This window comes from Lithobates pipiens, unplaced genomic scaffold, assembly GCF_037356315.1.
Source record: "Lithobates pipiens isolate NorthernLeopardFrog02 unplaced genomic scaffold, aLitPip1_a1.2 Scaffold_3, whole genome shotgun sequence".
NCBI lineage: Eukaryota > Metazoa > Chordata > Amphibia > Anura > Ranidae > Lithobates > Lithobates pipiens.
Window position 1 is genome coordinate 193,984,646 of NW_027507790.1, and position 27,128 is coordinate 194,011,773.

Below are 27,128 nucleotides of genomic sequence, written 5' to 3' on the forward strand. Positions count from 1 at the left end.
TGGACTGGCTAATGAACGTGTGAGGAGGAGTGCTGAGCTCCACACACACAGGGGAGGCTCGGCAACTGAAATCTTCCCCAGCACTCTCTCACGCACATGGCAACAAGCCGACTGCCCATCAGAAAGATGGCCCCCCCATAACCCCGCCTACGTGGCGACGTACCACCAGCGACCGGCCAATCCAGACGGCGCGCCGCGGCCTCTGAGTGACAGCTGCGGAAAAGCTGCGCATGCGCGCGGCGCCTCCACTCCCGGTCCCCTCCCACCGCTGCTGCCTGCGTCTCCCTCGCCTTGTGTGTAGCGAGTGTGGGAGGAAGAGCGGGGCGATCGGGGCGGACAGCAGAGACATGAGAGCTCGGTGCCGCGCCTCCGACTCCAGGCAGTCCCCGGGCACGCTGGCTGTGCAGTGATCGGCTCCTCGGCATTGTACGGAAGGCTCAGATCGCGGTGTGTGTGTGAGATCGCGCAGACATGAGCGCGGAGGGATACCAGTACCGGGCCCTGTTCGCCTACAAGAAGGAGCGGGATGAAGACATTGACCTGCGGTTGGGTGACATCCTGACCGTGAACAGAGGGACATTGGTGGCCCTGGGCTGCGGGGAGGGCGGCGAGGCCCGGCCCGAGCAGATCGGATGGCTGAACGGCTACAACGAGAGTACGGGGGAGAGGGGCGACTTCCCGGGCACCTACGTGGAGTATATCGGCCGGAAGAAGATCAGCCCCCCGACCCCCAAACCACGCCCCCCTAGACCGCTGCCTGTGGCCCCTGGGGGCCCCCGGACCGAGGCTGGAGCAGAATCGCAGGGTGAGTCCCCGATCTGGTGTGTGTATGTGCTCTGATCGTACGATCGGCAATCACAGGCCCCAGTCACACCTCCGCGTTCCGACAACGCGTGCAAAAAAATTCTTACAGGCGCCCCGAAACGCGTGACGCTCCGAGGCGCCCCGAGAGGTGCCGCAGCGTCTGTCATAAATGCGTGATGCACAGAAACGCGTAAAAAATTTAAAGTGTGCAGAAAAAAAATGCGTTTTCGTGACGCCAGGTGTGAACGGGGCCTGGCGATTGTTTGGATCGATCGGATCAGGAGGTTGCATGGTGGATGCTGCCAGCTGGTTGGACGATTTTATCACCCCAGCCATCAGAACGATCATTTCGGCAGCCCATAGAATTGCCATAACAATAGATTTACATTGAACTGAGCCCGTCGGCCGGGACAAAGGATTATCGATCATGTTGGCATCAATCAGCAGCACTGAGATGATTTGCTGATCAATTCGATTGTATGTGGATCAGGTTAGGAGGTTGTATGGTGGACGAACGATTTTATTATCTGATGATGTGATGTGCACGATCGAATTGCTATAACTTCCCTTACTATAAAATTAAGTTGAACCGAGTCCATTGGCCGGGGCGGAGGATTATTGATCGTTCTGCATCAGTTGGCAGCATTGGAACGATTTGCCGATCAATTATATATGTATTGTGGATGCTGCCAGGTGGGCGAACGATTTTATTATCTGATCATGTGATGTGCACGATCGAATTGCCATAACTTCTCTTCTGATTGATTTAAATTGTACTGAGTCGATCAGCCAGGATGGAGAATTATCAATTGTGTTGCAGTGATCGGCAGCACTTAGACGATTTGCTGATCAAATAATTGGGTTGTATGGTGGATGCTGCCAGGCGGTCATACAATCCACCAAAACAATCATATCGGCAAACCCATTATCGATCGTGTTGCATGGATTGGCAGCACTGAGACAATTCGCTGATCAATTATTATATTTGAATCAATCAGGTTATGAAGGTAGATTCTGCCGGGTGGCCGAACGATTTTATTGTGCGATCCGTGTGACGTACAGTCAAGATGATCAAATTGCTACAACTTCCTTTCTGATCGATTTTTAGATTGAACTGAGTCGATCAGCCAGGATGGAGAACAATCGTATTGCAGCGATTGGCAGCACTGAGTTGATTAGCTGATCAGATTTATATGGTTGTGTGGTGTACAGTGCCAGTTGGCTGTACGATTTTATTTATCTGTTCATGAAATCAAAATGATCGCATCGGCAACCCATCCAATCGATCGGCCAGGATGGGAAAACGATCTTTCATGTTGCATCGATCGGCAGCACTTTGATCAGATTATGAGGTTGTATGGTGTATGCTGCGAGGTGGTCCTACAATTTATTTATTTTTTTATCATCTGATCCACCAAAACAACCATATTGGCAACACCTGTATCGATCGTGTTGCAGCGATTGACAGCACTGAGCTAATTTCTTAATCAGATAAGGTTGTATGGTGTACAGTGCCAGGTGGCCGAACGACTTTATTATCCGATCATGCCATCAAAATGATCGCATCGAATTGCCATAACTTCCCTTCTGATCAATTTACATTGAACTGATTCAATCGGCCAGGATGGAGAATGATCGATCATGTTTCTGAGATAATTTGCTTATCAGGCCAGCTTCTCCTGTGTCACCTGTATTGGTGTTCATACACACTTCAATCAGCCATCAACGTCTTTTCCAATCGATCTCTTCTGATAGGAGTAATCGATCTATAGAGGATGACCGATTGGATGGATATGACACACACAGAGGAAGTGGACCCTGATTGATGATTGAACGATTCTAAGTTATTGATCACATCTGTCTCCTCAATGCACGTGTTATAAGACGAGGCACACGGGACTTTGATGCACTTCTGGGGGAGATTTACTAAAACTGCAGCTCTGCACAACAACCAATCGGCTTCTAGCATCAGCTTGTTCAATGAAGTTTTTACAATTAAACCTGGAAGCCGATTGGTTACTATTCAGAGTTGCACCAGATTTTGCACTCTCCGGTTCTAGTTATAGTGTAATGGGGTTCGAAGGCAGCACTTTGCAAAACGCACATAAAATTCCACCACGCCAAAAACGTTGTGAAACCCGGTCTCCGATCCAATCAGATTATGAGATTGCATGGTGGAAACAGATGTGATCAATAACTCTTAATTGTATCTTCCAGCTATTAGAATCCGCTTGATCCTCGGTGTGTCATATCCATCAGATGCAGATGGGCCATTGGCTATAGATCAGGGCGAGGCAACCCGGGGCCCATCAGCTGTTGCAGCACTACAAGTCCCATCATGCCTCTGGGAGTAATTGTAATTGCCAGCCTTGCAATGCCTCATGGGAAATGTAGTTCCACAACAGCTGGGAGGTCCCCAGGTTGCCGACCAGTGCTAGAGATCAATTATTGCCATCCAGGGAGATCGATTGGAAAAGTCATTGATTTTTTTTTTTTAAAGCATATATGGCCACCAATACAGGGAGTGATCGATAATCATTAACGGTATCTTTCAGCTACCAATCAGAATCCACCTTCCATGTGTGTCATCTATAGCTTATTAGGATCTGGAGAAATTGATCAGAAAAGTCATTGATCGTTTATTGAAGCGTGTATGGTCACCAATACGGGGAGCAATCTGTAATCAATATAATCTATGATTGTATCGTCCACATATATCAGAATCCACCTCACTCATGTGTCATATCCACCGAATGGGTCAACAGTTAAAGATCAATTACTCCTATCAGGGAAGATCGATTGGAAAAGTCATTGATGGTTTATTGAAGCATGTATGGCCACCAAGACAGGGATAGATCTGTGATCAATAACCTATGAGACTATCTTCCTTCCTCCCCTGTGTGTGTCAAAGCCACCGAATATCATCAACTATCAATTGACTATTCTGTCCAATTTCCTCAGATTGATTATTTCTATCAATTGATGTGTGTGTGGCCAATAATACCTGTGATTGATCTGTGTATCAGCCATTGCACAGATCCAATCTGTGATTAAGATATAGAATGAGATATTGTTCCACGCTGCAATGGCTGCAGATATAAATCAAATATACCACCCATCACATACTATACAATCTGATTGTACAATCTCTGTTTAGATCTACCAGTGCCTGTGTAGTGCAAGGAGCGGCCAGATTGGATACAAGTTGTGGGATAGTTTAGGTAGGTCCTCAGTGTTGGTTGGTTGTACAGTCACATAGTAAGGTGTGTGATCGGTGCTTTCCCATGTCATCGGGAACAGATCCGTGCTGCATGCTGGGACTAGTGGTTGTTCCCCTATAGTTGGCGGGGCGTTCAGCGCTCAGTGTGTTCGTTTATCTCATCAGATGTCAGGATCTGGTCGGTGACCCCATACACATTTCCAGGTGTCTTCTCCAATGTCTATAGATTTCTCATCTTCAGTGCCGAGGACCACATTGTCATCAGGAGTGTAGTCCCCTCGGCCACCGGATATCCGTCTCTTGTAGCCACATCTTTACAGTCTGTGTGTATCACTGTGATCTGTGCGGTGGGCCAGGCTTGTCCCTTCTTCAGGAAATCTACAAAGACCAACCAAGGGATCCCTAAATCTTCCATTGTTTAAACTTTGCAATGCCTCCATCACATCATCCATCCCGCTCATCGCTAACGTTCTGCTACGTGATTGGAAGATTTACTGATGAGTGTGCAGACATCCCATGATCACCTGGAGGAGTGAGGACCACATCCAGTGTAGACAGATTTCTAAAGTGCTTTCAAGCCCTGAACATGTTTTACCTTAATTTATTGTCTGCATTATGGTAAAAATGTCAGCCCCCACCTCATACTTACCTGAGTCCTCACTCGATCCAGCACTGCCCATTTGTAGTGGTTCTCTGCTTTTTCAGGCTTGGCTGAGAGCAGTGGGAGTGTGTTGGTTCCAACTGCTGTCAGTCAAATCCTGTGACAGGGCAGTGGGTGGTAATGCCAAGCTACACTGTTTGTGTCTGGATGCAGGTAGCGCAGCTTGGGATTCAGCTTGCAGATGTGCCCCCATAGTATTTGACTTCCTGTGGTGGCACATGGAGAGGAGGAGCTAGGAGCATTGGTGGGGCACCCAAAAGAAGGAAGTTCTGGGCCACTTTGTGCAATTCTTCTTCTCCTTTGTTCGCCTTTCTTCTTCTCCTCCTTCGTCTCCTTTTTCTTCTCCTCCTTCGTCTCCTTTCTTTCTTCTCCTCCTTCGTCTCCTTTCTTTCTTCTCCTCCTTCGTCTCCTTTCTTTCGTCTCCTTTCTTTCGTCTCCTTTCTTTCGTCTCCTTTCTTTCGTCTCCTTTCTTTCGTCCCTACTCCCCCCCCCCCCCCCCTCTTTCTTCCCTACTTCCCCCCCCCCTCTTTCTTCCCTACTCCCCCCCCTCTTTCTTCCCTACTCCCCCCCTCTTTCTTCCCTACTTCCCCCCCCCCTCTTTCTTCCCTACTTCCCCCCCCTCTTTCTTCCCTACTTCCCCCCCCTCTTTCTTCCCTACTTCCCCCCCCCTCTTTCTTCCCTACTTCCCCCCCCTCTTTCTTCCCTACTTCCCCCCCCTCTTTCTTCCCTACTTCCCCCCCCTCTTTCTTCCCTACTTCCCCCCCCTCTTTCTTCCCTACTTCCCCCCCCTCTTTCTTCCCTACTTCCCCCCCCTCTTTCTTCCCTACTTCCCCCCCCTCTTTCTTCCCTACTTCCCCCCCCTCTTTCTTCCCTACTTCCCCTTCTCCTCCTTCCTCTCCTTTCTCCTTCGCAGGATGGACACCCCCTTTTAGCAGTTGGTCAATCTATGCCTTTGGCACCGCTCTCTCTGACAGCCGTAGAACGTCCTCTCTATTATCTCTATATCCCACACATGTATGGCCCCGGTGTGGTAGTGTTGCTGGCGTTCTGTGCTATGTTTATAGAAACTCTATACTGGACACCAAATTAGAAACAATGTTTACAAACACTGTAGAATGACTTGGGTAGCAGTTGCTCAATGTTCCCGCCGTGAATCTCTTATTACAGGCTAGTGAACTAATAGCATTGACATATGACATCTCCATCATCTGTGTGCTGCTTTGTTGTCTCTAGGTGATCCCTGGGCATTGAATTTCTCAGATATTATCATTACTGCTTAGTAATATGTAATATGCAAATCTTGTGGCTGCGTGAGACACCCCGTCTATCCCTTTTTTTTTTTTTTTTTTTTTTTTAATTGACAGGCTGGGCAATCTCTCATTTGAAGCATATTTCTGTAGGCTTTGCTCTAGACATTCTTGAGCCTAACTGAACTGTGAAGCGGTGGAATGTGCTGGCCTTGCACAAAGAAGGGCCAGTTCCTGTAGTTGGCTATTGAGTTTTCTCTTCCTTTTTCCTGTGCTGTATGCAGATCTGCCAGCTTTGTGTAGAAGACAATGGGGCAGAGGCCTCTTCTTTTACTGGTGACATTCACGGTGGACGAGTGACAGCGCCACTGCTTTCTGGGTCGATGTGCGGCTTGGATAACGTTGGAGCCCACGTAGGATGCTGTAGACCTTCTTGATGTGATTGTAGGGTCTCTTCCTCAACACATATTTGTCAGTTGTATCATTTAAAGTAAAAACTGTCAGTAATCCGAAGTTTTCATAGGAAATGGAATGCCGCTTTGTGATAGCAACATGTATGGCTTTGGTATATGGAGAGGAACAGCTTGACTTGGCTTGTCTGCATTGTCAGACGGAAGAGGCACGTTATGGGGGGGACCGGCTCTTATGCAATGCTTAGTACTGCTTTCTTTAGAGGAACCCGTCCTCTCCATGATGGAGGATAATAAAGGAACACACATGCTTGGATGACTTTTTATATCTTTCCAACTCGTTACAAACACACTGAAACGTTTCTTCCACCGAAGCGTTGCAAGCATGCATGGTTTTGCAACGTGATCTTTCTTAATTACATCTAACAAAGTTTGTATTTTGGCAACAAATATTTTGGATGTCTCAGGATTTCATTTGTAGGCATGTTGCAACATATCTGGCTTTGAATTATCGAATGATTGTTGTCACTAACTTGTTCCTTTTGCAGTTATACAGGCAGTCTGCATTGCACGAGATTGCGTTTTTTTTTTTTTTTTTTTTTTTCTCCCCTTAAAATCTAGAATCATTTATAAAATATCTGCAGAAAAGCGGCTTCCTGGCTTAAAACTGCCACCTACTGGTTGTCAGTAATGTGAGGCTGTATTATATTAGACTTGAACTAGTGATCACCTTGCATGGGGACTAACACACATATATATATATATATATATATATATATATATATATATATATATATATATATATATATATATATATATATATATATATATATATATATATATATATATATATATATATATATATATATTTTTTTTTTGTTTTGTTTTTTGGCTCATTCACACCATGTCTATTGATCCGCGTCATTCAAAGCAAGCACACAATTTCTTTCTGCGTACCTTGTTCACGCTATATAGGTGCACTACATAAAAATGTAGTATTTCTGCATTTTTTATTTTTTTTGCAATGCACTAAAACATTAATTCAACATGCCTACCATTAAAAAAATTGATGTGGCGCGTACAAAGAAGTATGTAGAAACGTGGCGCAATACATTAAAGCAGATCTTCACTGCATCTGAGCACCACAAACCAATAATGCTTTTTTTAAATTCATTTTTAATAATCAAAGCAAACTCATCCATCCATATTTCTATGCTTTTATTTTGTTGAGAAATCATTTTGAAAAAACTCCTCTTAGCATTTCTGGCTGTGGCCATCTTAAATAAGGACAAATGAGTCATGTAGCATTTACTTCCTGGAATCCATCTGTCCTTAGCTCAAGAATGCATGGGGGGTGGGGGTTGTGCTTCACTGAGAAAACCCCTCCTGAAGACTTCTATGATATATGACACCATCTGCTTTAGGCAAGGAATTAAGAAGTTGCTAAAGAGATTGGGGATCGACCAATATAGTTTTTTCGGTTATGATACGGATATTCCAGCCACCTCTCCTGCCGATATTTTGTACATTTAAAAAAACTGTCGTTTTTACTTTTACTTTATTTTAACTTTACAATTTTTTATTTTTTTTATTTTGTCTGTTTATTTTTTTTTATCACTAAGTGATGTCATGACTTCGCTTCCGGATTAGTAGATCTGAGACCCGACAAAGAATCAGCTTTGTTCGGGTCTTCGGCCAGCCTGCGAAAGTTCCAGCTGGTTGCTCTGGCCTCAAGGTGGGGCGAGGGGAGCCCGGGTAGCAGGGGGAGAACGTCCCTTCCCGCTGCTTGTAATAACAGCCGAGAAGCTGCTGAGCCACATTGGTGGTTGTTCCAATAAAGCCGACCGCCTGCTCTAAAGAACGGTTCCGGGGTGATGCATGCAGCTACGTGCATCACCCCGGATTTTTGACCGATACGTCTAAAAAAGTGAATATCAGCTGCCAATAATTGGTTGATCCCTAGAAGAAATGTAAAAAAAAAAGTTTAAGGCTGAGTTCACATCTATGCGAAATGGATGTGGCTTTCCCCGCATCCAGTTGGCATGGTAGGAAATTGTGACCGGCTCTCTATGGAGCTAGTTCACATCTCCGGTGTGAATTTGTGCTGACCAGGAGCCGATCGGCAGACATTTTTCGGTCATGCCCCTTCAAGGAAAGCCAGGCCTAACAGTCGGCTTCTATTGGACCAGCTGCAGTATACACGAGACGAATGTTGGCCGGTTTCTACTGAACCGGTCGATGGCACCTGACATTTGGACCGTGTGTACAGGACTTGACAGACAGCTAAATGGTCAGTGATAAATGGTGTCATACAGCTGGCTGTGCCAAGTGACATTGGTCCCCAGAACTTTGCAGACACCATCAAATGGGAGTACAATAGGCCACAGTTCAAGGAACCCTAGGGCTCCACAATAGCCCGATTGAGGATGGCTTCTCTAAGTATTGCCTTTGAAGTCCTTTTTTTTTTTCTGAATAAATGGAGTTCTGCTATCAGCAACAAAAGGAATGTAGGGCAGAGCAAGGCCAAAAACTTGGTTGTGTTGTCAGCTGGCATGCAGGCTAGTTCAATCTCTTGGAGACCCGGTGGTATGACGTTTCATTGTAGCTGTCATACCTTACAAGCAGCCTTTTGTCTACCCCAGAGGAACCCATGACATGTTGGGTCTCTGGGAACCCCTGCTAAAATCAATTCATCGTGGGGAAATTTGGAGGATATCTCCCCTTATATCACGCATAATGGCTGCTTTTACAGTAGTGGTCACATACACAATGCCACCCTTACCAACAGCTAAAGTTCTTTGGGGTCATGCAGCTCGCTCTGCCAAGTGGTATTGGACAATGAAACTATGCAGACACCATCAGATGGTCTGTTAGTCGGCTGCAGCTCAAGGTGTGCTGATGAAGATCTGTATTTTGCAGAGGTGAGATGTTGGCACAGATCTCTCAATTCTGGTCAACTGCTGCAGATGGTAGAAAGACAAAAGATGGTGTCATGCCTCCCAATCAGATCTTTGAGAATAAATAAATTGGAGGGTTGTGTTACAATAAAAGCATGCAATTGGTATGATTTTGTGGGAGGAACAGACGCAACCCACCACAGGAACATCTCGCCACTGAAATCTTCAGAAACTCGCTTAAAAGGAGTGACAGTTAGCTTTTAAAGGTTCATTCCATGAAAAACTGATGTTTTGTCCCACCCATTGACTGGGCTGTCATACGCTTATCCTGCCTATCATTTCATAGGGAGAATGTTCTTCCAAACAATGCTATGTGTGACAGGATCATGGCGTTTCTCATTGACTTGAACACTGAGATGTTACGCAGATTATCATGTCATCTCAGGAAGGAATTTTCACAAGGTAATTGTCGAAAAAAAACAACCTGGCATTAAATGTTCTAAATCTGTCAAGGATCTTACAATAGGATCTGTGCTCCAAATTCTTAGAGGTTGTAAACCTCCGGGGGAAAAAAAAGCCAAACCTGCAAGACAAAGGCATAATGAGCTAGTATGCATCGCATACTAGCTCATTATGAGATACTTACCTTAGAACAGTGCCCTACAGTGCTGCCCACACTCCACTCCCACAGTCGACATCTTTCCCAGCGTTACTTCCGGGTTCGGGGGCTCTGGCGCTGTGATTGGTTGGAGCCGCGATGCTGTCACTCCACATGTGCGTGGTTGCTGCCAGTCACAGCATGGGTACTGAAGAAAGGGCACGAGTGGGCCACTCCTTTAGTGCAAATGCGCCAATGACGTTGGCAGCATATATAGTAAATATCTCCTAAACTGTGCAAGTTTAGGAGATATTTACAGTACTTACAGGTAAGCCTTACTATCTGCTTACCTGTAGGTACAATTAACAAGGAAGGGAAGACTTTGCTTCCTCTAAATCAGCCACAAGCTTTGGAAATGGATTTCAATCTGGAATTTTTTATTCCTTATTTAGCTTTTTGTTTTTTAATCATTGCAGGTAGTATTACTGTTGAAATGGGGGGGAAAGGCATTGGCTGGCCGTACATTATACAATTTTCTTTATTCTATTTTACTTTAGATTTACCAAACTATATAATATGAGATCAATCTTAAACACTTTCGATTTATATGCAATCAGGTAGGCCCTTGCACTACAAAGTTAAATAAGAAAATGAATGTATGGCCAGCCTGAGGATCCTGTGAACTTTTCTTGGCCAGTCCATTCTGCTGGAGATCCCAAGAACTGCCCTTGAGCCCTGCAGGCTACGCTGACAACTGAAATCCGTTCCGTTTTAACTCGACCTCTTAAGATTAGGAGAGCTGCACTTGAATATATGAGTAAACCTCATTATCTAGAGCTGGGGGCAAGATGCGGCCCTTTGCTTGCCTTTATTCGGCCCTCCAACTGACACCAACAATCGGTCACTATTATTTCCACTGACACCAATGAGGGGACACTATTCCTCAAACTGACACCAACAATCTGTCACTAGTATGTTGTAAAGTGCAGCGCAAACTGTTGGCTCTATATAAATCCTGTATTATTATTATTATTAATAATTGTGTTTCCACTGACACCAATGATTGAGCACTAATTCTCCAACTGAAACCAGTGATAGGGCACCTTTCCTCCCTGTAATACCAAAGATGCATTGTTTAATCCCACCGGTGCCAGGATAACTTCTACTCCCAATGGCCACAGTCCGGCCCCTGTAAAGTCTGCAGGACAGTAGAGGCCCTTTGTTTAGAAAGTTTGGAGACCCCTGATCTGGAGTACCCGCCACGAGACTCCAGTTGCTATGCTTAAATCAAGGCCATCTGATGTATGTGGTTTATGTATGTCCCGAGGCTGTTGTGTTTTGTTACCATTGAGAATCCTAGCCCATACTAAGCAGCAATCGGCTTTTATCAGTGTTGCATCATCGACCCTATGAGAACTGGAGTCTGGTCTGGACTGTACTTCACAGTTCTTTGTAGGAGAGCAAACTCACGGCTTCTCCTGGTCTTTTACATTCATTGCATTCTAGAAAACTTGACAGTAGACACATAAGCGCTGTGCGGATATGGAACATTCCCCAACCCTTGCATACCAGAGTGATACTCCATGGGGATCTTTTATGAAGGAATTCTAAGTTAAAGACTTGCAAGAAAAGCACTTGTGTGGCATTGTCCTTGGAGAAGCCAATCTACAAACCTTCAGAGCTGATCTTCTAAAAGGTAATTTGTTACATCTTCATGTGTTACCGAGTCAGCCATGCCAGTAATAAAGAAATACGATCGTTTCCACTTTTTAACACTGATTACTTGCTCTACTAAGTCTCCTATGAGCCCTTAACAGGCGCTAATGAGGATAAGAAGTGATAGGACAGGTGTTTAATTGCTTACTTGAGTTCTAAGCTATACAGACGTTAAAACATTTTAATCAACAGTTTCTTCAAGTGCTTAGAGTTGGCAAGGCTTAGCTGTGCAAACTAGTTGAAACATGCACACCTATCCTGCGTTCTTCACTTGATGAGGGTTGATTTCTAGCATTTTACTAATCCCCATGCAGACTGTGAGCTCATACTTGGCAATCAAGATCCATTTTCTCACATGCGTGTTTGGTTAGGCCAGTGAACCGGGTCTTAGGATATTGAGTTAATGCAAGTAAGTGGCTAACAACTGTTCATTGTGTAAGGGCTTGTTCACACGGATGACCCAAATGTAAACCTCCTTGCCCTTGACCACCACTGAATACATGCTATTCAAGTAAATGGGGCAGCGCTGCAACTGTGCATGGTGTGGTGGGTCAGCATTTAAGGTTAAAGCAGCCAGTATAAAAGCAACATATCTCCACCACCTCACATTTGCCTGCTAAAAAGCGATCCACCACTTTGTAATTGCTTGTAAAGTGCACTTAAAATGGTTGTAACCCTTAAAATTAAAAAAAGACACAGATCCTATTCCTTTAAGGCATGATCTATAGCACAGTGCTTGTGCTGTGTAATTTGTCCCCCTGTCTGTGTTGATCACAGTAATCATGGCTGCTGAGCCATGATCTCCGTAGTCAGGTTACGTCCTCTCCCCCCTTCCTCCCTGTATATCGGCATGGGAGAGGCTCTTCTTCCCGCCGCTACTCATCCCTGCTATCACAGGGGAAGGAGCACAGGAGCTGGAACATGTTACAAACTAAAATACAGAACCAGCTGAATCTCGCTTCATGTATATTGGCTTAACCTCTCTAAGCCAACATGGTGACTTTACATGTACCAGATTATGCTGCCATTAACTATAGTGCATGTGTTTTTTTTATTTATTTTTTTAATGAAAAGGCTAAATACCCTTTCCCACACTGCCGCTGTGCAGTCATGAGATCCCCCTGTGCTGGCTGACATCACAGGGGAGTCTCGGCCCCTCCTGCTTCTCTCCATAGATCAGGGAAGACAGCGGAGGCGGATCATGTGACCACACAGCTGCGGTTGGAGAAAATGTATTTAGCCTTTTCATGAAAAAAAAAACCATGCACTATAGTAAAAAGGAATGTAAAGGCAGAAGTTTTTATTTTTTATCTATGCATTAATACAAGAAAAACCTGTGTGTGTAGCAACACCCCCCAATTACCTATCTGAGCTCCTTCTCTCTCCAGCAATGTCCACGATCCCCTCAGCCATCCAGTACACTCCTCCTGATTGACTAAGACTAGAGCAGCTGTGCTATTGGTTCCTGCGTCTGTCAAAGTCAGCCAGCCAATCGGGTAAGAAGGGGCAGGGCCAGACAGGTGATCCGTCTCTAAATGGATACATGGAGCTCTCACTCCGCTTGGGTGACCCCTGTAGCAAGCTGCTGGCTGACGGGCACTCGGGAGGGACTAGGAGCAGCTAAGAGGGAGCAGAGAAGAGGAGGATTCAGGCTGCTCTGTGCAAAACCAAGGAGGTAAGTATAACACTTTTATAACAAAAAAAGACCCTAGAGAATAAAATGGTGGTCATTGCAATATTTTACGTCACGCTGTATTTGTACAGCTGTTTTTCAAATTCAATATTTTGGGAAAAAATGGACTTCAATGAAAAATAAACAGTAAAGTTAGCCAATTTTTTTTTGTATAATGTGAAACCTGTTTGGCCCCTTTCACACATGCAGACATTATGTCCGTATTTCATCCATCCGTTTGCGGATGAAATACGGACATACATGCATTCCTATGGGATAGCGGGTGTCTGCGGATGAACATCCGCAGACACCCGCTATCGCCCGCCTCCGCAATTGTCTGATTCTGCAGACGGATGAAAATCCTATTTTTCTATCCGTCTGCAGAGCGGATCGGATGAACACGGACAGACGGTCCATGCTCATTCGATCCCCCCCATAGAGGAGAATGGAGAGCAGAGTTATCCGCTGGCTCAGCGGGGACAACGGAGCGATCCCCGCTGAGCAAGTGGATCATCACGGGGCGGATCATTACTGATCCGTCCCGTGTGAAAGGGGCCTTATGCCGAGATTCCCTAGAAAATCGTGATCTTTATTTTAAGCAAACAAAAATTGTGATTTTCATTTTAGCCAGAATCTTGGAGCTCTAGTGCAGATGCAGTACAGTGTATATTATTTTGTAATTGTCAGTGCCGACCAATGACTATAGCATGAAGACTGCAGATGGAAGAGGAGAACATGACCGCAGTGAGGATTGAGTGGGTACGGGAAGCTCAGACCTCCCACTGCTGAGGAAAGTGGGTCTGAAATAATGTACAAGTACTGTAAAAGTGGAGTTACTAATCAATGACTAAAAGAACAAACACAAACTGCACAACATTCATTAATAAAAGTAAACTGAACCCTGGGTCTCCATGTATGAAAAGCTTTAAAATGAGGAACTAGCATAATCGTATTAATAGAAGCAGTTGTGAGAACAACATATCAACTGACAGAGTCACATGGTGGGCAAGTAAACATCTCTAACATATATGCATGTGACATGGCGGTTTAGGGCTGGATGTGGAAAATTGGCCACATGGGACCCTCAACTTTTAAAATAAAGCTCCTTATTGTCAACCACAGCATTCACCAAAGAACGCGGCGCTGATGGTTTCCTCCTTGAATGAGCGACTTACTAACACCCTCAGAAATCCTCAGTGGGTACCAGGCCTCAGTGCCAGTCCTTCCATGCTGATTTTTACCTGACTTTGGTAAGTTTAGCACCCCCAATGCTGAAGTCCATTTTTTTGATAATGTATGCAATTTTATACACTGTGTTTATTGGTGCATAACACGCACTTTTTCACCCTGAAAATCGGGTGCAAATAGCGTGTGCCCGTTATACGCCAATACTTCAATTTTGACTGCCTCTGAGGGAGCGAGAAGGGGGGTAGGACGAGCGCTGTCAGATTACATACATTGAGAATCTCCTGTTTGCTTGGCGGCCTCTGTAATAGGAAGTCCCGTCTCCTGGGCCACCATTGGACCACTCTTCTGTCTATCATAGCAGAGTCTCACTGTATGTAATCTGTTGGCACTCGTCCCACCCCCCTCTAGGCTACAGATGGGCATCGACCAGGCTGCACTGATGGCAATGGTGAGGCTGCTGCCTTGAAGGCAGTGGTGAGGCTGCAGATGGGCATTAATCAGGCTGCATTGGTGGCACTGGCGAGGAGGCTGCATTGATGTGGACTAATGAGGCTACAGATGGGCATTGATCAGGCTGCATTGATGGCAATGGCGAGCCTGCAGATGGGCACTGACCCTTATTTTCCTTCAAAGTTCCTTATTTAAAATGTAAGTGTTATATTTTTTTTAAACCTCCCTCTTAAAATGAATGTGTTTTGTTATACGGTATTTATTTTTTGGAAACAGATCATTTGTGAGGAAACAAGTTCCTCAAACGTTAGCAGATCAGTCGCTCTACGTCGTGTTTGTGTCATGGCCAGCTTGCCTTGAGAACACATAACTAGCACGTTGTCGAAGGCTTTCATTTCCTGTCACTAACCCTCAACTTTGTGCAGCAATACCTTTTTTATTTATTTTTTCATTTTGTTTTCAAATGTCTTCAAAATGTGTGAAGAGCGATCCAGATGACGGAATTGACCCTGAATTAACGTTTTCCTTGGAATTTGTGGATTTAATGTGAAGGCAGCAGGGTTAAAATCTTGCATTTGTCTTGTCAGCCCGGACCTCAGAATGGTCAGGCTTTTTCCTGTCAGGAAAGCGTCATTGTTAAATGGCAGTCAGCAGCGTGACTGGCAGTTTCCTATGGATGCAGAGTGTCACCGTCACAGCTGTGGCAAGATTTGTAAAAGCCAACTAGAAGTCCGGAAAACAGTAAATGTTCAGAGACCGTTCCACTTCTTTCTGGTATTTGGGCTCCTCACTCACAGCTTTAGGAAGCTTTATTTAGGTAAAATGGAGTCGTCTTCATGTGGAAATGTCTAAAGGGTGGTAGTGCACATGTGGACGTAATTGCGCTGGTTTGTTTTCCTTAAAGCGTTTGTAAACCGCTGCACGTTATTTCATTTTTTTTTTTCTTCTTACTTGCGAGGCAAAAGCATAATGTGCTAGTATGTATTGCATACTAGCACATTATGTGAAACTTGCCTGAAAACGAAGCCTTCCAGCAATGCTGGCGACAACTTCCACCTTCACCTGTCTTGCTTCCAGGTTTGCGGACTCCAGCTCTGTGACTGGCTGGAGCCACGATGACGTCACTCCCGCGCATGCACCTGTGTCACAGCACAAGGCTCTGAGGGAACGCCACGGGTGGTCGTTCCTTCAGAGTGCATGTGCCAGTGATGTCACTGGCTGCATGTACAGTAAATATCTTCTAAACGGGACACGTTTAGGAGGTTTTTTACACTTCCTGGCAGTGCCGCATGGCAACTTGTGTTACTAAGAAATCTATACATGTAAATATATCACATGAAAGGGAATTTGGTTTTGTGCAAATGGTCCTGAGTCAGAAAAAAAATGCAGGCAGTGTGTTCCATATTTTAACAGTTTGCCGACCAGCCGCTGTCGTCATACTGTGACAGGTTGGCACAATCCCTCAAGTAGCTGTATGTTGGCTCGTGAACTTACTTTTGTGGGCGTGCGCCACCTGAGGCGCTCACACACTCCAATTGGCCTGCAGGGGAGCCAACGAGTGTGTCCAGCAGACTCTATGTCCGCCGGCCACCTGCAATCGTTCCCCTGTAGTGACAGAACGGGGATCTGCCTGTGTAAACAAGGCAGATCTGCGGTCTGACAGGGGAGATCCCATAGATCCTGTCTTTCTGCTATGCAGGAAGACGGATCCGTGTGTTTTCTCAGTCACACGGTCCCCCAGTTAGAAAACAAACGGGGAAGAAATGTAACCCCTTGATCACCCCTGATGTTAACCCCTTTCCTGCCAGTGTCAGTATAAATAACGTGCATATTTTTAGCACTGATTACTGTAGTAACATCACAGGCTCCCAAAAATAGTGTGAAAAATGTCAGGTGTCTGATCTGTCCACCGCGGTGTCCCAGTCCCGCTAAAAATCACTGATCGCCGTCACAAAAAAAAATTATGATGCCATAAATCTGTCCATATAGATTTTTGTAGACGTGACTACTTTTGCGCAAACCAATCAATATATGCTTATTGCATTTTTTCTTTTTCTTTTTTTTTTTTTGAATACCAAAAATATATGTAGCAGAAAACATATATGCCTAAACTAATACATTGAGGTTTTTTTTTTTTTTTTTATAGCAGAAAGTAAAAAATTGTAGTTTTTTTTTTTTCAAAATTGTCTCCCTTTTTTTCATGGCGCAAAAAATAAAAACTGCATAGGTGATCAAATACCTCCAAAAGAAAACTATTTGTGCGGAGAAAAGGACATCGGATTTGTTTGGGTACAACCTCGCACAATCGCACAGTTGTCAGTCAAGGCAAAGCAGTGCTGTATGACAAAAAATGAAAATGGCCTGGTCAGGAAGTTGGTAAATCTTTCCAGGGCTGAAGTGGTTAATGTGTGTCACAAAGGTGATATCTGATGACCCTCCATTCACCTCTATGATCCGATGGGTGTAAGCGTAATACATCTGCCTACCTCCAACCTGGTCCGCTAACGGAAGGGGATCCGTTCTGCACTATGTAAGCGGATGGTTTACACCCGGCTGCCCATAGAGCAGAGCGGGCTATTCCCCTGTCCTCTCTACCCGCTCTGATCAGCAGACCAACCCCCCTGCTGATCAAAGCGGAAGGCGCCCATGGGAAAGGGGCCTTAAGTGGCCCTGTTGGCACCAGCCAGCTTGATGAACATTGATCTGAAGATTAATGGATCCGGGCAGAAAAGTGTGTGAACGGTGACTGCGTCCAATCAGATGCAGTCACTGGATATTCTGACAGCCGCGGGCACCTACTGTCAGAACACAATGGCCTGCGGAGCAGATTCATCCATCTGCGCTGTTTAGTGTGAATAGAAGAATCCTCAGATTTCTATTGCTCAGTCCCAAGGCTGAACGAGAGAAATCTATGCATGTATCGCCCGCTTAGACCCCTTTCACACTGGGGCGCTAAAAATAGCACATGCAAAGTGCCCTGAAAGAGCCGCTGCTGTCTCTCCAATGTAAAAGCCCCAAGGGCTTCCACACTGGAGCGGAGCGCTGGCAGGAAAATAAAAAGTCCTGGTAGCAGCATCTTTGGAGCGGTGTATACACCGCTCCTGCCCAATGAAATCAATGGGGCAGCACGGCTATGATGCCGGGATAGCGCTGCTGTAGCAGTGGTTTTTAACCCTTTCTCGGCCGCTCATTTAAAACCCTCCCCGCTCGCGTCCGTCTAGTGCCGCTAAAACGATTGCAAAGCGGCGCTAAAAATAGCCGCTCCAGTGTGAAAGGGGCCTTAGATCCACCAGCGCACGTATTTGCGGTAACATTGGGGTTTCATTTATACTTGGAGCTGAGGTTGAGGGTCAGTTGATGATCTGTATTGTTGTGCAGCAAAATGCTTGTTGGTGTGTTGAGTGTTCCTGAAAAGCCACATTTAGAACAGTGGAAAATCGCTTTAGTTTGTATGCAAAAAAAAAGAAGCTACAAACCGCAAGTCAATCGCATAGAGTATAAATTTGGAGTTTTTCTGCTTTGGCAAATCTTGTGATGTGAAGTAAATGGTCTGGTATTGTCCTTTGTTACACTAGAAGTAATAGTAAAATTGTGTGTGTGTGTGTGTGTGTGTGTGTGTGTGTGTGTGTGTGTGTGTGCGCCTTGATCTCTTTAGAGCATTGTGTTGCCGTTCCATCCACAGTCATGGGATTAATCTACAGGCTGCGCAGTAATCCGATACCAGAGCGATCCTGTCTGAGCTGGTGTAGTCCTGTTTGAGACAGGCAAGGAAGTGCATATTCAACTTCGCAGGGAGAATAATGCGAGGCGACAGCAAGGCTTCCCGTATACACATGATGTATATTTTCATGTAATAATGCAACGCACATTTAAAAAAAAAATAAAAAAAATTATATTCCTGCTTAAAGGGTAACTCCGCTTTCGTGGGGGAGGGGAAAAAAAAGGCAAATGACGAAAAAATAATATAGCTTGTAAAATTGCTGCACAAGTTATATTGTAAGTGAATTAGAGCTGCGCAATTCTGGCTAAAATGAGAATCACAATTTTTTTATTTTTTTTTTGCTTAGAAGATACATGCACGATTCTCTTGAGATTCTCGCGGCGTAACATCAACTTTCACATTAAAACCAAAATAAAATTGGGCTAACTTTACTGTTTCATTTTCACGATTTTTTTAACGATTAATTGTGCAGCTCTAAATTAAAAATGACCTTTCTTTTTCAATCTGCAGCTGCTGTAATTTTCTCTAAATGCAATATGGCTACCTGGAGTTGTTCTGTAGACAGTGCGTGTACTGACCACTCCCCAGAAACATTTCCTGCTGTGTGATTGGCCCACCAATTTTCCTAGAAGTTTGCCTTAGACCCCTTTCACACTGTGGCGCTTTGCAGGTGCTACAGCGCTGAAAATAGCGCCTGCAAAGCGCCCTGAAAGAGCCGCTCTATTCAGTCCAGTGTGAAAGCCCTGAGTGCTTTCACACTGGAGCGGTGCGCTGGCAGGACGGTAAAAAAAAAGCCTTGCTAGCAGCATCTTTGAAGCGGTGTGTATACCGCTCATCCACTGCTCCTGGAGCACCACGGGCTATATTGCGGGTGGTTTTAACCCTTTTTCGTCCGCTAGTGGAGGTTAAAAGCGACCCGTTAGCGGCCGAATACCCTCGCAAGTACAACGGCAAAGCGCCACTAAAAATAGCGGTGCTTTTCCGCAAACGGACCCACCGCCCCATTGTGAAAGGGGCCTTAGATTTAAGTCAGCTTTCAGGCATCCCCTGCAACAAAAGTGCCATTTCCATAGGAAATCACGTCTAAAGGGATGCAGGCCCAGAAGATTTCCTCATTAGTGCTGTGCAGGTGCACAGCTGATGGATAATTATGAAACCTCTCCCATTAGAGCCCTTTCACACTGAGGGCGTATTGCAGGTGCTATAGCATTAGAAATGGCGCCTGCAATCCGCCCTCAAACTGCTGCACCATTCATTCCAGTGTGAAAGCCCCGAGGGTAGCAGAACGTCCTGCCAGCAGCTTCTTTGGAGCAGTGTGTTTACCGCTCCTCCACCACCGCTCCCCATTGAAATAAATAGGGCAGCGCTGCAATACCGTCGGCAAAACACTGCTATTGCAGGCGGTTTTAACCCTTTCTCGGCCGCTAACGGGGGGTAAAAGCGCCCCGCTAGCAGGTGGAAATGCGCAGCAAATACGACGGTAAAACGCCGCTAAATATAGCAGCATTTTACCGCTGATGCTATGTGCTCGGCAGTGTGAAAGGGGTCTTAGACCGACTCATCAGAGGAACACACAGGGGTTTCTTCAGAATAACAAAAGGTAGGAATCTGCAACAAAGGTTGTTATAATCCTTGCACTGAACATAGATCACCCAGAGGGGAATGGTGTATTTTTTTTTTTTTTTTTTTGTTTTTCTTCTCCTCTCAACAAAAGTGGAGTTACACTTTTAAAGTATAACTAAATGCAAAACTTTTTTTTTTTTTTTTTTTAGTTTTGACTTGGCGGAGATAGATTACAACAACTGATATTTTATTGCTTTTTTTTTAGCAAAAGGTGGTTCTACAAAGTATTGACTCAGGGGGGCTGAATACAAATGCACGCCACACTTTTCACATATTTATTTTTTAAAAAATTGGAAAACATTTTATTATTTTTCTTTCACTTCACAATTATGTGCCACTTTGTGTTGGTCTATCACATAAAATCCCCAATAAAAGACATTTGACGTTTTTGGAGGTAACATGACAAAATTATGGAAAATTTTGAAGGGGTATGAATACTTTTTCAAGGCACTATAAATCCAAGAAAAAAAAAAATCTTTTGGTAGGTTCTTTATCAGTGTTCCAAGGTCAGATAGATTAATGCTGCATTATAAACCAACCATTAAAAGCAGGGGGTCCGTGTTCTCATGAAAATTGCACAGCATTTGATAGTATCACTGCGGTCTCAACAAATTTTGTATGAAATCTTTTTTGACTTTTGTGGTTTTTCACTGAACCCAAACTATCTATTTATCTAGGGTTGTGACTGGTTAACTTAAAGTGATTGTAAAGGGGGAAAAAAACAAAAATAACCATGTTATCCTTGCCTGCTCTGTGCATTGGTTTTGCACAGAGCAGCCCCGAAATCTCACACTGGAGCTCTGGGTCCCACCCTCTTGCCCAGTGCTTCCATAGCAAGCCGCTTGCTATGTGGGCACTTGTGCGTGCTCACCGGCTCTCTGCATCCATAAGACACCTCAAGCGCGGCTCAGGCCCGCTCTCGCCTCATTGGCTGTGATTGACAGCAGCGGGAGCCAATGGCTCCTGTTGTTGCATCTTAGCCAGTCAGGAGGGAGAAACTTGGGAGTGCCTCAGGTCACCTGCACATTGCTGGATCAAGATCAGGCTTGGGTAAGTATTATGGGGACTGAGGGGGGAGCTGCACACTGAAGGTTTTTTTACCTTCATGATAGAGCTGCACGATTAATCGTTTATAATTGAGATCGCAAGTCTTTTTTCCCCCTCCCAATCTTAACAAAGCATTTTCCGATTCATGCAGAGTTCTCTGCTCAAGCTGACAGGCAATCTGCCAAGTTTCACAACATTCCTCAGAGCAAACTGTAAACATTGTAACATTTTTGTTCTTTAGCTCAAAGGAATGAACTTCAGTTTGTAAATGAGGGAAGTTTTTTTTTATTTATTTTTTTTCAGAGATCCTAAACAGTAAAATGGTGGTTGTCGCACTGTATTTGTGCAGCGGTCTTTTAGGGGGAAAAATACACTTTGATGAATTAAAAAAAAAATAGTAAAGTTAGCTCAATTTTTTTTATTTTGTGAAAGATGTCACGCCGCGAGAATCGTGATCTTTATTATATGGATTCCCCAGAATCGCGCAGCTCTAACTTCATGCATAGAGTATATGAAAGTAAAAAATCTTCAGCCTTTACAATCACTTTAAAGCCTGCAGGGAGTTATAGGAACAGTGGAAGGCAGAGCCAAGGTATCCAATACGTTTGCTGCTGTTTGTAGCCAAGTTTCCTATCCTAATCGAAGGACATACAAATAGTTGAATTGGGCCTAGTTTCTGTCTCTCCAGAAGAAAACGTTCCTATGGAGCATATTGTACATGCATTGAGACTCTTATAGGCGGTTTTCTCCAAGAGGAGCCTGAAAACGATCCTTTACAAATGTGCCTGTAAATGCTCAAATGTGCATGGACAAATAGGCTCACAGAGTTGCTTCTACAGGCTGCAAAAAAAAAAAGCCTAAATACGCAGCATTTTTTTATGCCAGTGTGCATGAGGCCTGTATGTGTACAGCAGTAACATTACATGGTATGATGTCTCTAAGTGGAGACCGATCCGTGTGATTCGTGGACATGTTCTGCAGAATAGATCAGCACGAAGTCAATGGGAAAAAAATGAAGTGAATTGAAAACAGCCATTGAAACGGATATTAAAGTCTGATTTAGCATTTTACTGTACATTATGCAATGACATTAAAGGTCTTACTGCGTGCCTGTGAGATACTTCCCCCCTGAGATAAGAGTAGGCTAGAAGTGAGCAACATGCAGCATTTATTGACCTTCTAGACTTGCTGGGTTAGCAGAGCGGGGTCTACAAGTATGTGCAAACTTCTATATGAGAAACTGTCAGCCAATAGGGATGCTTCAAATCAACGATTCTGCTTGATGCTTCTGTCCTGGAGGGAATAAAATTGGTTGCAGAGTTGAAAAGGCCTGTATGCTGTGCTAATCCTTTCATGTGTAGATGTCCTACATATAAGATGAAAGGATGTCAGTGGGAAATGTCTTCCAAGTATCATCTAGTGACTCTTCATGTGGACCTGTATTGTGCCGGATTGATGATCTTAGAGACTCCCTGTTGGCTGTTCTATTGCCCTCCTATAATTCATAATCTCCTTTTATACTGGGCCACTTATATATATAAAAAATGAGTTCAGGTTTGGATTTGTTAAGCTGTTTGTTTAAATTCATTCAAAATCATACTTAAAGGGGAACTTTAGTCAGCAAATTCCTGATGACTGTGGGCTGGCCCCTTCTGTAGGTATAATGTAATATATAATGTAAAACATTGAAAATAAGTGCCTATATGGTTTTAAAATCCAGTAATTCACTGTGTCATCCTGCTCTGCACATGCTCAGTTTCTCTAAATTTTTTTTTAGGCACTGTGCAAAATTTTTTAGAGGCCGATCTACTGACAGCCTAAAGATTTACTGCTTTTCAGGGGCTCTGGGCTTCGGCATAATGGCAGCCTCCAGCAAGAAGACACAGGAGCAGTGCTGGAGGCAAGTTACAGCACACACTCCTTTTTTGGTAGCATAATTTATTAATGTGGAATGTATGTTTCTTGCTAATTACTTGACTTCTGACCAGGCCATTTTTTGTGCTACTACGGGAATGTGTATCTTTAACTGACAATTGCGCGATCGTGACACTGCACCCAATTTACGTCCTTTTTTTTTTCCCCCCTACAAATAGATTTCTCTTAGTGGTATTTGATCACCACCTCTGCGTGTTGTGTGTGGTTTTTTTTTTTTTTTTTTTTTTTTTTTTTTTTACTAGTACAGTGGAACCTTGGATTACAAACATAATCTGTCCCAGGAGAATGCTTGTAATCCAAAGCACTTGCATACCAAAGCAAGTTTCCCCATAGTAGTGAATGGAAGGGAAGATAATTTGTTCCGCATTGACTTCTATTGCATGCAATACCGCATGTAATCGGGAGTGCGGATCAGTGACGTGTCACACACAGCCCTCCCCCACAGTTAGAATCACTCCCTAGGACACACTTAACCCCTACAGCACCACCTAGTGGTTAACCGTTTCACTGCCAATGACATTTTTACAGTAATCAATGCAATTTTACATTGAATGAATGAAATGCTTGTATAGCGCACAATGCGAACTGAATCGCCTCTAGGCGTTGTATTAATGCCAATGTGTCAAAATTGGCCGATGTGTCTGCCATAACGTCGCAGTCACGATAAAAATTGTTGATCGCCGCCATTACTAGTAAAAAATAAATTATGAATAAAAATTCCATAAAACTATCCCCTATTTTTGTGCAAATCAATAAACGCTTATTGCAATTTTTTTTACCAAAAATATGTAGAAGAATACGTATCTCCCTAAACTGAGGAAAAAATAATTAAAAAAAAATATATTTTTTGGAGATATTATAGTAAAAAAACAATGCTTTTTTTTTTTTTTTAAATTGTTGCTATTTTGTTTAAGGTGCAAAAAATAAAAACCGCAGAGGTGATCAAATACCACCAAATGAAAGCGCTATTTGTGGGGAAAAAAAGACGTTAATTTTATTTGGGAGCCACGTCGCGCTTCCACGCAATTGTCAGTTAAAGTGACGCAGTGCTGAATCGCAAAAAAGTGCTCTGGTCAGGAAGGGGGGTCAATTCTTCCGTGGCTGAAGTGGTTACACGTTTTGTTTCGTTTTGTTTTTCAATGGGATCAAAAACGCTGTTGAGCCATGTTTTTGATTGTTTATCTGCATTTTTTGTTGAATTTTTTTTTTTTCCAGCTGAGAAACTCCTCTCAGAGCCCAATAGTTTTGGGGTTTTTTTCCCAACCCAAAAAACGCAACAACTAATAACAGTTAACAGGCTATATGTGCATGGACATATACCGTAGGATAACATGCTGGAGAGTTTATTGACTGTCGAAAAAAATTTGGCTGAAGCCAAAAAATGCGGCTGTAAAAACGTCCAGCGGGCATGAGTCCTTAGGGATTCACACACACACATTGCATATCCTTTTTACTGCTTTGCTGCAAAGTGCCAGCGTTTTTTGGCTCAAGTTTATCCCATTGACTTTTCTACATAGGGCGATTCGCTAAGCATGATGATTTGTGATGGCCTTTCTGGAGAATAGAGCTGTAATGTTATTTCTTGAAGTACTTTCAACTCTGATGTTCCAAGCACGACTCTGATGGTGCCTCCTTGAACGCAGTGACTTCTGTGCTGACCTCCCAAAGCCGAAACAGATGTCTATGGTACAGGTGGCCGTGGAATCAATCACATATGCTTATCTGCTCTTGGCAGGGATCCATGGGGTCAGTCTATGGAACCTTTGTAGAAAAGACGCTCAGTCATTTTCTCTTTGTGGATGACCCTAAATGTTTTTGGCACACGGTGACTTTCTGCAGAGACGCACTACAACAGGAAAAGGGAGACTACCAAAGTCAAGCACATGTTGTGTTTGTTTAAAGCGTCAGCAGGCTTACCAAATAAACAGGTCTGTGGTTACTTATAACATCGTGTCTTACCCACCCCTATATAATCCTCTTATGTGCAAACAGAAAACGTGCTCTCCTCATCTTTTAGAAATTCTTTGAAGGTTCTTTAAAATACAGATTTACTCAATATGGGTAGTAGTAACAAAAGTGTATTAAACTTACTATTCTTAAAAAATAAAATAATTTTTTTTTACAAAGTGCAGGTGGCCCTTGTCTCTGTAATTTATTGAACCAGGCTGCATATGTAAGGTTTTATCTTGCAAACATTAATTTTCTTACATGTTCTGCCTTTTTGGTATCTTAAAACCTTTACAGAACTGCAGTATCAATAAAAAGAATTTTCAAGAAAAGAACTGCAGTCTGCTCACATAATTTAGTAATAAAAACCTCTATGCCATTCTGAAGCTTCCTGCCAACCACTTTTGCATTTTTTTATATATACTGTGATTCTGTACTTGCCAATAATGCAGGCAGAAATCTCCTTCCGCTGAGTCTGGCTGCATCCATTTTAACTGTGGGCAGCTGAAGCTGCTGCCTGTTCACTTCCTGGATTTACACAGAGGCACACCTCCAGCTCTGCAGCTCTCACTGGCCCTCTAATGACTCATCCCCCTCCCTTCCTGGTAAACTCACGAGAGTGAGAGAGAGAGCTGTGCATGATGTCACAAGCCTAGGCTAATGACCAGACAAGAAACAGGAAGTGGGCTGTATAAGGTATTTACTGGCAGAAAAAAAATGATTTACTATCCAAAAATAAATCAACAACAAGGGCAGAAGATTTAATAGATGGAAAGTTGAAAAAAATGACTGAAGGTTCGCTTTAATGTTTCAGGGAGCAGTAACTCAAAGCTAAAGTGCTATTTATGCAACTAATACCTTTTGCTTGATCAGCATGCAGTTAATTTTTTATATTTTTCAAATGATAGAATTTCAAAACCAAGAACGTATCTCTGGCTCGTTTTTGACATGCACCCTGCTGCCTTGATTTGTGTTTCAGTGTTTAGCTGGGCCATCTGCTGATTAGTTGCTTGATTGCATTCTCTTAACGGGTTTCCATGTAATTGATCAGCAGATTGCACAGCTAGAGTCTGCCCAGTGGCTAGCATAGTAATATGTATGACGTTTTCTTACCAAATTTATGCTTTAGATTTCTGTAGGTCAGTTTTTCTCAATTCCGGTCCTCAAGGTGCACCAACAGGTCATGTTTTCAGGCTCTCCGTTATTTTGCACAGTGGATTTGAGCAGTTTTACTGCCTTTAGTAATTACAACAGCCATTTCATCTGAGGGAAATCCTGAAAACGTTACCTGTTGGGCACTGGAATTGAGAAACGTTGGTCTAGATCAGTGATGGCGAACCTTGGCACCCCAGATGTTTTGGAACTACATTTCCCATGATGCTCCACTACACTGCAGAGTGCTAGAGCATCATGGGAAATGTAGTTCCAAAACATCTAGGGTGCCAAGGTTCGCCATCACTGGTCTAGATCAAGGCTATGCAATTAGCGGACCTCCAGCTGTTGCAAAAATCCCATGGTGCCTCTGTCATGCCTGTGGCTGTCAGTCTTGCTATGCCTCATGGGACTTGAAGTTCTGCAACAGCTGGAGGTCTGCTAATTGCATATCCCTGGTCTAGATCCTATTTTTCTCTATTCTCCCTATTCCTGTCTTATCCAGTCGCCATGTAAGGATAAAAGGTTAAACAAGTTGAACTGTCCGCCTCTTCAATGTAGATTGCGGAAAGGTGACAGAAAATCCAATTATAGTCTTTTTCCAGATTGTCTGCAGTTGGTTTAATAGAACGGTAAGGCGTCCCGTCATGACTAGGCAGATTCAGCCTTCTGAAGTTAAATCTATCATTTTCTCGCTGTCCTTTAATCTTGTTTCTAAAGGTGTATAGTGGGAACGGTAGTTTAACAAGATTACCTTGATGGTTAGGTGCGATTCCAGGCTGTAGACTCGAGTTTGGATTTGTTGGAGTAGAAGATTTTTATTATGAAGAGAGCTTGCAA

At 43.8% G+C, this 27,128-nt stretch overlaps 1 protein-coding gene across 1 annotated transcript in view; it reads left to right on the forward strand.

Moving 5' to 3' along the window:
- Window positions 1-261: 261 nt before the first annotated feature.
- PIK3R1 (phosphoinositide-3-kinase regulatory subunit 1) overlaps window positions 262-27,128 on the forward strand; it is a 91,874-nt gene continuing 65,007 nt past the window's right edge. Inside the window, exon 1 of the mRNA XM_077462661.1 lies at window positions 262-805. Within this exon, the coding sequence (XP_077318787.1) occupies window positions 472-805 (334 nt within the window). The 5' untranslated portion in view covers window positions 262-471. The remainder of the gene's footprint in view (window positions 806-27,128) is intronic.